At 41.2% G+C, this 11,796-nt stretch overlaps 1 protein-coding gene and 1 non-coding gene across 2 annotated transcripts in view; both read right to left on the bottom strand.

The window, feature by feature from the left end:
* The window catches only part of LOC142750567 (transcription factor HES-7.1-like), a 21,526-nt gene extending 9,730 nt beyond the window's left edge, over positions 1-11,796 (bottom strand). The window contains exons 1-4 of the mRNA XM_075859565.1: positions 11,749-11,796; positions 10,379-10,474; positions 9,851-10,040; positions 8,595-8,627 (exon numbers count right to left, since the gene is read on the bottom strand). Coding sequence (XP_075715680.1) covers positions 8,595-8,627; positions 9,851-10,040; positions 10,379-10,474; positions 11,749-11,796 — 367 coding nt within the window. The remainder of the gene's footprint in view (positions 1-8,594; positions 8,628-9,850; positions 10,041-10,378; positions 10,475-11,748) is intronic.
* On the bottom strand, positions 3,447-3,528 carry TRNAS-UGA (transfer RNA serine (anticodon UGA)). Its single transcript has one exon. It is a non-coding gene; the product is annotated as a tRNA-Ser (tRNA).

Below are 11,796 nucleotides of genomic sequence, written 5' to 3'. Positions count from 1 at the left end.
ACCTGAAAGATTAATTTAATAGGTTATTTAGCAAAAAACGTGAACGGGATAAAAAAATAAACAAATAAATGATGCACGCTTTTGTTTTAAAATTCTGTTTAGTAGATGTATAAAAACAGGCCTCCCGGTCGGGGAACCAAACCCCCGTCTCCCGCATGATAGGCGCGGATACTCACCACTATACTAACGAGGAGATTTTAAGGTGGGAGGTTTTATTTCATTAAAAAAATATTTTCTTATCTCTGTGTTTTCTTACTACTTTATTAGCGCCTTAGTAATGGCAGTTGTCTGTTTGATGACGTACATTACTAAGGTAGGGCTTAGTGTTAGCTAGTAAAAAAGGCTGCAACTAACCCCCCATTATTACCCGTTACCCACCGCCACCAGGGGTACCAGAAAGAGCCTGGTACAATCCAGTACCTGACCATCTGTAGCGATGGTCGGGTACTGGGGTGGCTGCAGACTGGTATTATGAGGCTGGGAAGGGCCAAAAACCGTGACCTTGACCTTCCCAGCCTGGTAATGCTAGGCCTACTGCTTCATTGTATCTGGCTGGTTATTAAAAATGGGAGGGGCCATGTCATTTAAAAAAAAGAAAAAAAATAATTGCCGAAAATGACGTGGGGTCCCCACAAACAACTGCCATTACTAAGGCGCCAATAAAGTATTAAAGCTGCATGTCCTTCATTGGTGCAGCTTCCGCCTCTGACCTCCTATTGAAATGAATGGGAGGCAGAAAAGACATGCGGCGCTCGTTTCCGAGCATTTTTCATGGCGTTTTTTGCATTAGCTGTAATGGCCGCGAGCAAAAACCGCAACAAAAACATTGGACAAAAAACCGCAGCCAGTTCAAAATCTGCCTCAAGCTTCTAGAATGAATTCTGAGGCAGATTTTTTTCTGCCTGCAAAAAACTCTGCATGAAAGGGTGTATGCACACACAGTGCGGTTTTCCCGCGTTTTTCCCGCGTTGCCGAAAAGCACATAGAAAAATGCATGCGTTTTTACAGCAATTTTTTCTATGTGGTTTTCGACCACACGGGAAAATCGCAGCAAAACCGCACTGTTTGAATACACCCTAAGAAAATAGTTTTTTTTATTGAAATAAAAACTCCCCCATACTGCCCTCGGTAAACATTTTATTAAAAAAAAAAAACGTAGATCATCGAAGTATGAATCTACGACGTAGTCCAAACGTAGACCCTGAATAACTAAAAAAATACGTTAGTAATATGAAAAATAAAAAAACGTACCTACAGCAGACGTCTGTCTTCTCCCCGACACCGCAATAGTAACTAGAGATCAATGAAAAATAATTTCCTTAGGGCATGTTCACACGGCGCTCAAAAAATACGATGTGTAAACGTGTCAAATACACTAGGGTTCCTTGTGAAGCGCTTTTTAAAATACAGGAGTTTTTCACGTGTGGTTTTTTATGCGTTTTGTGCGCGATTTTGCTATGTTTTTGGCGCATAATTAGGACTCCCACTGACTATGGGAACATTTGGAGCATTTTACACACCAAGGAATTGACCAGACGCCTCTTTTTTACTCAACTCGTTTTTTTAAAATGCTCGCATAGAATAGCGCATTGTATGTACTAACATTGTTTTTTACACATTTTTCAGCGCATAAGATGTGCCAAAAATACACGCCGTGTGAACCTGTCAACTGAAAAGTCATTCATCACAGAGTCACCCTCTTGACTTCCATCATTCTTAGGCTGGATTCACACGAGCGTGGCGTTTTTGCGCACGCAAAAACGCGGCGTTTTGCGTGCGCAAAAACCACTTAACAGCTCTGTGGGGCAGCAGCATATGATGCGCGGCTGCATGCGTGGTGCTTTTCTGTTTTCATTCATCCTTTTGACAGCTGTTGCGCGAATCACGCTTGTCCCACGGAAGTGCTTCCGTGCGACATGCGTGGTTTTCACGCACCCATTTTTTCAGCGGACTCACGCTGAGTAAAAATCACGGACATTTCTGCACGGCCCCATAGACTAATATAGGTCCGTGCAATGCGCGTGCAAATCACGCACGTTGCACGGACGTTTTTCCCGTTCGTCTGAATAAAGCCTTAGCCTTTTGGTGTGTCCTGTAGCTGCTGCCAGCTGTCAATTGTACTGGTTGACAATTTGAAGACACCTTTTCCTGGCTTGTAGCCAAAAATAAGGAGGGGGTGAGTCTCCCTCCCGCATTTACAGCAGCTGTATGTCAGGTTGCTTTGCCTGATTCAACTTGCTGTTATTCTGGGAATCAGGGGCGTAACTAGTAAATACTGGGCCCCATAGCAAACTTTTGACTGGGGCCCCCCCTCCGTTGGGTATCACACAAGCCCCCCCCTTGTAGATAGTGCCTCCCTATAGATTCCACCACACAGCGCCCCCCTATAGATCATGGAGAACTTCAGGGGACTTTCGGTCCCCCGTTCTCCTCATCGCTGGGCGTCCCATCGATCACACATGTGTCCCCTATGCTGTGGATAGGGGATGCAAGTCTCTTGTAGGAACAACCCCTTCAGTGGCGTCGCGCTGAAGCAGCGATAGCAGCCATGCTGCGTGCCCCGTAGCAGCCGCTATGGCTGCTATAGCGGTAGTTATGCCACTGCTGGAAAAACTCTGGTGGCCAACATAGGAAAACATTTAAAATGATTATTTAATTTTGAATAATTCCCACCTATTTGCGACACATTCCCTTCTGGCCTCTTCAGGCCCGGGTTAACTTAGTCTCATTATTTATTAAAGTAAAAACAACCCGCAACTTCTGCTGTGAACAGGATTTGAGCCTGTGCGGGGAAACTTCGTCTTTTCTTTTTGCAGAACAACTCGTAGATTTTGTTAGGGGCCCTGTTACAGTTTTTGAATTGTGGGGCCTAGAAGCTTTGAGATACACCTCTGTTTTTTGCTAAGGCTAAATTCACACTAGCGTTAGTATGCGTTTACCTTTCTTCCATCAGAGGAAGAGAGGATCGAAAGATTCAACGGAAAGCACCTGTTCCGTTAGAATTACCATTGATTTCAATGGTAATTATTTTGTATCAGTTGCTTTCCGTTTGTTTCCGTTCGCTAGTTTTCTGTTTTTTTTGACAGAAGCAAAAGTGCAGTCTGCAGTACTTTTGTTTCCGTGAAGAAAAACGGAAACCTAGTGATACTGTGCACGACGCCACCAATAATATTGTGCCTGCTAGTCTCTACTTATACCACAGGTCCGTTAATTGGATGGCAATCTTCATACAGGAGCAGTGAGTGGCCTAATTCCAATAAAACATGTGGGGTTAACTAATCCCGGACTCTGTGTTGCTGTTACGTTTGGTTTGACCCCCTCCCGCCTTGCAAAGGTATATAACGTCGTTGGCGAAAGGTAGTGAACGCGAGTTGCAATAATCTTACTTTGAGTGATGGAGACGGCACAGGAGCAAAAGAGTTAAAATAAAATAGAACTACAACCTCCGCTGTGAACAGGATTTGAACCTGTGCGGGGAAACCCCATTGGATTTCAAGTCCAACGCCTTAACCACTCGGCCACCACAGCTTTGGTTGCCCAGTTCTCATGTTTGCTCATTACAGGTGCACATCTTGAAGGCCCAGACAATCATGAAGGCTTCATCCAGCTGTGACCCACATTTTTACAGTTTGCCCCTAGACCAATTTGCCCTCTCTCTTTTGCAGCATATCACCCCTATATCATAACCCCTTCTTCTAATTCAAATTTCCCATTTCATAGTGCAAGTTTTCTGTCTGATGTTAGACCTGCAGCCTATAAGAAACTGGGACAGGATCCCTGCGAAGGTCGGTGTGATTATGTTACTGCATCGCGCTGGCCAACGCCAGGGTCTCGTCTCAGCTTCTCATAGGCTGCAGGACTAATGTGGCTGTGGAGATTTTCAGCATTAGATTTTGCATCTCCATTCATTGAGGGAACAGGGTTAGATGAGTATAGGTTTTAATATTTGTTGGTGGGCATTATTACTGAATGGGGGCCATTAAGGGGCACTATTACTAATTTGCGGCTATTAAGGGGTAAATCATTAATGAGTAGGGGGAACTATTACTGAATAGGGACTATTCAAGGGGCACAAAAACTGAGTGGGCCTCACTAAGTGGCACTACTACTGAGTAGGAACTATAAAGGTGGGTACCATTAATGAGTGGGAAACACTATAACCAAATAAGGACCATTCAGGGGGCACAATTACTGAGTGGGCATCACTAATGGGCACAGTTCCTATGTGAAGGGCACTAAGTTGGCACCAATATTGTGTGTTTGGGAACTGTTACTGTGGTAGAGACTAAAGGTAGCAGTCACTATTACTGTGTGGATGGCACTAAGGGGGCACTGTTAATGTTTCTATACTAAGGGGGGCACTATCAGTGGGTGGGGATGTGATGGAAAAGTAAAGATCCAAAGATTTTTGTGCGTCAAATTGTGCAGAGATGACTGGGGCCATGGCGGTCTGGGCCGGATGTGGAAGAAAAAGGAAAAGTGAAGGACTCCAACATCAAAAGACGTCACCTATGAGTCACTGGATGTAACTGTACTGTAATTACTTCTATGGTCTGCAGCGTGATAATACTCCAGGAAGCGACAGTGTAGAACTGGTTTGTAACCAATGGTATAGGCGCTGGGTGGCGATATAATTGTTTATATTGGTCTTTGTGGTGTATATATATATATGTGGTCATGGTGTGGAGGTATTATTTGGACCTTGTATAATGGTATTATTTGGTAAGTGCATGACTGTATTATTCAGAGTTATGTTACAATATATACATTAGTGTTTATGATGGAGCACTTTTTTTGGGGTGCATGGCTGATTATTTTTGGTCACAGGTTCCACAGCACTGATTTTCATCATAAAGTAATATGCAGGAACATCGCACTGATGAGGGGGGGGGGGTGTATCTAAGTCTAATATGTGTTCTAAAAGTTGTTATAGCTATGCTGTATTTAATATATATATATATTTAGTTATTTTTTTGGGGGAGCGACATAATCTATGCCTTTTGGCTTATGCCCCTGATCCATTTAGACCCTAGCAATGCCCCTGCCATACTTCCAATACATAATCTAAAGCTACCCCAAATGTGGTGTCTACTTCCAGGGCATAGGTAAAGAGACAGCAGTCGCACCCGAGCCCTGGAGCTTCAGGGGACACATAAGAAGAGACCAGTATTATTTATGGCACATGGTTGGTAGGGGCCCTGCTACAGAGTTTGCATTAGGGCTCTGGAGCTTTGAGATACACCTCTGTGTTTTGCTAAGTCCAATACTGTGCATGACTCTACCACTAATATTGTGCCTTCGAGTCTCTACTTATACCTCAGGTCCCCCCCAACACTGTGCCTGTTTCTAACCCAGGTGTATTCAGTAATGTTCCTGTTGTAGTGCACTGTACCCCCAATTTTCTGTCTGTTGCCCCCTCCCCCTAAAACTGTGTGTGCTGCCCTCCAGTACTGTGTCTGCTGCCCAAAGTACCCCTCAATACTGAGTGTCCTGAGTCCCATAGCATTGTGACCAGAGTTTACATGAATTGAGATATGAGTTTTTATAAATTTTTGGGTAGATTTATTTTTTATTTCCTTATAAATGTATTTTCAGTTTTGATAAAACACAAAAGTCTTCAAATGAAAACATAATAATGTATAATTATAGTAATCCACCACTTTTTTAGTTTTTTTTTACCAATAACAGCTATCAATAACTTTTTTTCTGTCCTATCTCCTCCTGTTTATGGCCTGCAGGTGTCACTGTTGCATACAATATCAATAAAATTCTGTCAGTGTCTTAAGTTGTCTGTGGCGGGTTAAATTGGGTGTTAAGCCTTTGGAGTCTCACCCTAGCCAAGATGTCTGAGTGAGCTCAAGAGCCTTTCTGTCACATAAGAAAACATCATTATATAAGAGAAAGAAAGCCAGAAGAAGAAACAGCTGGTGGGCTGCTGCCAATGAAGAAGACTCGTCTTGAAACGTATAAGGGGAAACTACCATATGGGTCGCCTATTTTTTGCTTTATTGTTCTGAATTTTTCTAACAGTATGTAGGGGCCTAGAAGAGTTGCGATGACATTCACTGATAATGGTACAACAGTGTAATCCATAATGTTCCTAATTGTTGTCAAACAAGCAAATGTATTTGCTGGTTAATGTTGGTTCCCTCCATACTACGTTATGGCAATTCTTTGATTGTGGGGGTCCAACTTTAGGACACTGACGATTTCAAGAATTAAGGCGCTGTGACCCCTTCAGCTTGGTTGGGACTAGCATTGTTCAGAAAAAGTATGCATAGATAAGCTTTATCTTCTACTTCAGTCCCCTCATTGCCACCATCAAGATGATCAGATAGTGAGGGGTTATCCTACCAATACGACATCACTTAGTATAGTGGGAAAATTTATTGAAAGGATTCATCCTGCTAATGATTTTGCTATAGGACCCAGCAGCTTTAAGGTATGCCTAGAGAGCCACAGGTCACGGACCAAGACCACTTGACCCAATTCTCCTCCATGGAAGTTCTTGTAGTTGTCAAACCAAATCATGGTGAATTTTTTTTATTTTTCTTATTCATCAAACCATTGAATTTACATACAGTAAACATTCAATATAAATCAGAACATATATAAATAAAACTGTACAGAATTATTACATTGTACTTTCACACAATTCTAGGGGACCATCATAGAACCTCACTCCAGTTTGGTCAAACCTTGATATTGACAGCTGGCAGGAACCAGCTCTTGAGTCCCTCACCTGAGGCTTATTCGGGTCTTTTTATAGGGTATATCAATACAAGTAGGACCACTTGTTGACTCTATAAGAATAAGAAGATTTTTTTTCCAGCACATCCATATATATAGCTTTTTATTGGCAACTCATTAAAAAAAGAAAACGTGAACAGAATGCAGGTAGGTTGTGTGACGCTTACGCGTTTCGAGTCATTCTTTATCATAGCATATGTCACTGTGACACTACACATTATTTCAAACTTCAATTGACCAATCCTGTCTCCTATATAACAGACTTCACAGGTTCCATTAGTGCAATCACATCTATGTCATTATGTTACTAGCCACAGTGATATATTACATAAACATACAGCATTAATTAATCGTTTCTAAATGCATAGATCTATATAGTAACACACTTTTCTCAATCACGTCTCGAAACGTAATCTCATTTAATCGCTTGGCTATCTTAAAGACAGCAAAGAGGTTCTTAAAACCTTTTATAATTTTGTTTGGTCAAATGAACTCACCTGGGTCACTAGCAACGTGGTGGCTTTATACTCCTGTATTCCCCATTGAGGTGCAGTGAGGGCGGTGCAGTGTTATCTGGCCCAACATAGTAATTTTCCGGGACAGATTCAAGAATTTATTTTGTTGGCAGTCAATTATTTATTGACACCAAATTTTTTCTGTTTTAAGGAATGTTACTTTTTACAGATAGAAGGGCTCAAGGTTCACCCCGTTCCTAGCAAACTTTTTTTCTGGCATGGTGGGAAAAAATTATGTTTTCTCCACTTCCTATCCTTTGTGAGGCCATAGTGTGGTACAGGCGTTACATACATGACATGTTATTGGTCTGGGGACGTGATGTGCCATCCATACCACACTTTATAGAATTGAGCCAGAAGGGCATGTTCAGATAATGCTGTTTTTTTATTAATCAGTTTAAGGACATCGAAACTAGGTTACGTCAAAGAGGCTCGAAGGTGACAAATTATACAAGGGACAAAACACAGGATTCTTTACTGTTCAATCATAATAAAACCAAAAATCATTTACCTACAGCCCATAGCTTCAATTTTAAGGAGATTATCAAAACATTTTCAAAAAGTTTTTGCCAATGTTACATCAGGATTCCATCTTGACCAAAATTATCAATGAAGGCTGTCGCTATGTAGCCGAAAGAGTCAAAACTCTGGGAGATTCACTTTCCGCTAGCTTATTTGTTACCAATGGCAACAACAAAACATGGTTGTCCCGAAAGGGCTTTTCAAATGTGGTGGTAACAGATGTAACATGTGCAAATACGGGGAGAAAACCCAAAAATTTTTGTGTCCAATAGTAACAATACAGTAAAATATAAACTGAAATTCATCAACTGTAATTCACACAATGTGGTGTATGGTATCGAATGCAATAAGTGTAACCAACCTTACATTGGGTGCACTACCCCTAAGTTGAAGACACGAATAGCAGAGCATATTGCAGTTTTTAATAAAAACACTAGTAATGCATCCGATGCTGCTGGACACTTTATGCAGGCTCATAATGTTTCCATTGAACACTTTAGCTTCTATGGTATAGAACTGGTTAAAAAAAAACCTCAAAGGGGGGACAACTGGAAAAGACATCTCCTAAATAGGGAAACTTTGGGGATTTTGCAAATGGGAAGAAGGTTCCCAGAGGGTTTAAACTGGAGAAATGATCTACTGTATCTCTATTGAGTTCTATCTAGAATATTTAGGGAACATGTGAAGTCTGTTATGTAGGAGACAGGATAGGTTAATTGTGGTTGTAAATAATGTGTAGTGTCACAGTGACGTATGCCATGATTAAGAACGACTCTGTTTGAAACGCGTAAGCGTCACGTAACTTACCTGCACTCTGATAACTTTTTAATTTCTCATGAGCTGCCAATAAAAAGTTAGATTATTATAAGGATGTGCTGGAAAAACTTTGTCTTATGGATTATCCTTGAAACTCTACAATCCCTCCAAATGTGGAGGACTACAACTACGAGCACCTACGAGACAAGTGTGGTGAGCCTGCTTATTAAATTTCTTCTATTTTTACCTACGTGTTGACTCCCCCTGGCACCCAGCACGCAGGCCACATCATAGAAATTCCTCAGCGGAGGCAGTATTATGTTGAGGCTATGTTCACATACGGAAGCCACAACGCTCTACCGAAACCACCATATGACGTTTACCACCGGTGCCAGATGGACCTGAATGACTTGTTCTGGGTTCCGTTGTGGCTTCCATCATTTTCACATGATGAATAGCACCAAAGGCAATGTTATTCTTCCCGTCAAATCTGTCGGGATTGCCGAAAGAGGTTTAGAACAGAGCCTCTGACGGTAGTGTGAACACAGCCTTCGCTGAACCATTTTTCTCCTAGTCCATCGCTTCACAAAGTGCTTTGTGTTTGCTAGTATCACAACTACCTGTTGAACCGAGCGGCTACCCTTGAAATTGTACATGGGGTGTAGACGTTAACCAAGTTTTCTGCAATAGGTTAGAATATTAGCCACGTGATGGACTTTACAACCCACAGTAGAGTAAATTGGTGTTGGTTACAATATTATAGACCCTCAAACCAATGTTTCCAGGTTCATCTGACCTACATTTGGTAAAGAAGTTTTTTTAAGTACCTGCTTAGGAGCAAATATATTTCCCAAGACATCTAACCAGTGGCAAGCACGATTAACCTGTCACCTTGGGTGTGCATCGTATGGGGTCCTCATAGAAAGATGAAGATGAACTCTGTCTATGAGTCACAGCCCCAACAGTTGGGATGCTCCGATACCCTAGTCCCCATCTGTTATGCCTAATTATCCACTGAGTGTTAAGTGTTGTATCATGTTGTTTATAGAAGCATAGTCAACATAGCAAATATACATCTCAGTATACTTATAGCCATGGTCTCCATGACCTACACGTTTGGTCAGAATGCCACTCACTATGGATATCAACACCATTTAAAATAGGGGTGTAGTTATGGTGATTAAGCCACTTAGATGTTTCAGAAGTGGGTTGCAATAGTCTATGGTGATGACCAGAGCTTTTGTCAAATATTGTAGACATTCTCCAAACATTTATGGAAGACAGCTGTTGGAAGAAGAAGTCCTTACTTGAAGGAGACAACTGTTGATTTTGGTTAATGAAGTTCACCGTGGTTTGATGGCATTGCTGGAAGCCAGATTGGTAATTCTTGAATTGGAGGTCTTCATGGCACCTCTTTTGGGACTTCATCTTGGACTGAAGAAAATCAACTGTATACTCCAAAATATCTGCTTTCTCCATCTTTGGATTCTTTAGCTTCTGCTGCAGTAAAAGAATACCAATGGATTATATTTCATTCATTCATGATCATGACATATAAACTCATATCTTCCCAATTTGGTAAGCAATTTACAAATAGAAAATTGTTATAATTACAGAATTGGAGACGCTAAATATAACATTTTTGCCCCTTTATTGTCCTTGTCCCAGTAGCCGATAGGTCATTTAAATGACCACTATCCCTAAAGTCCATGTGGTCTAATAGGTTGACTTACATACGTGTGACTGATAGGAGCAATTAATACCTATAAGCTTAAAGACTATAGCTTGTGAAAACTGTAAAGTGTGAATGAAGGGTTAATTCCCACCGTCCTCACCTCATTTTTCATCTCTTCAGATAATAAAACTCTTAGTTTCTCCAGACAGCTGTTAATTCTCTCTCGTCTTCGCCGTTCTACCTGTGGTTTCAAGAGCTGTGCAGGATGAAAACAAATTATATTAGAATCCAACCCTCCATCCTGACCAGCTAAAAACTTTAGAACTCTTTCAACTAATGGTCCCATAATGAACTTTTATGACATGACAATGAGACATTAAATTGGAGGGGGTGAAAAAACTTGGATCTCTACATATCTTGAAATTGAGTAATCAATCCAATAAGTTGGCACCAAGCCCAATTTTTCTCAAGGTCAAGATTCCAGTTCTCAAGGTCAAGCTGCCAATTATCACAACCCCCATACCCTACCCAACTGATTTATAAGATAATCTCATTAAGATCCCCAAGTTAATGTACTTGGTTCAAATTAAATAGTTTATCAGAAGGTGCTCATGATTGAGTTCCTAGGATGTGGGCAATATTTTAATGGAGCTCATGGAAGGGTAATAGGGATCTTTAGATATGTTCTTGATATTAACCCACCCTTAAGCTCCTGAAGCTGGAGTTCCCAAAATGAGAACTTGGTGGCATGAAACATCAGTGTCTTCAATAAATTGATTGACACCATCGTGGAGAACTTAAGACGGGATGATTATCGTCTTCTGACATGCCATTGAGAATGGTCAGATGAGAGCTGTGGTGGGATCCATGAGTTGGGACCTCTTTCGCTAAATAAAGAAGCCTTTAGCATTCTATTCAGTATCGGGCCCCTTTGGGTTTTTGTTTACAGATTTCTCAATCTCAAACCTATGTTGATGGAGCCACCAATTAAAATCAATGCTACAGTAATTCACATGGACCTCCAGTGATTCTATCTTCTGTCTCAATGGCCAGTCAGAAGATAGCTGAGGGTGCACAATATCTTAAAGGAATTTTCCAGTTTTAGGCAAATAAATTTTAATCATTATACAGTGAAAAATTCTTCTACTTTCTAAAAATACGTTGTGCTTCAATGTCCCAACATTTTCAAGATCTCTGCATGCTGTCAGTGAACGGGAACAGCCTTGTTTGCATTCAGGGGCTAAAAATGTGTACAAGTCTGACATCTTTTACAGCCGAGGGTATGTTTGAATTCAAACTGGTCTAGACCATTCTCTGGGAAATACAGGCTAATGCCAATTACCTGCACTGATACATTGTAACAAACTATCAGGTCTATAGAGTAATTGCTGCTGTCCAGACTAGATACAATTGTAACAACCCCTCAGATGTGAGAAGTATTAGGTCTCTACGAGTTTTCGCCTCTGGTAGAAGACAATTACTGAGCTTCATTGCATCTATGACCATAAAAGGTTACTATAGTATCTTTACCTTTCTTTGAGCCTCTGACGGGGACTTTGCTTCGTTGTCGCCACTCAT

The sequence above is a fragment of the Rhinoderma darwinii genome, chromosome 3 (genome assembly GCF_050947455.1).
Source record: "Rhinoderma darwinii isolate aRhiDar2 chromosome 3, aRhiDar2.hap1, whole genome shotgun sequence".
NCBI lineage: Eukaryota > Metazoa > Chordata > Amphibia > Anura > Rhinodermatidae > Rhinoderma > Rhinoderma darwinii.
This window is presented reverse-complemented; position numbering and strand designations above follow the sequence as displayed.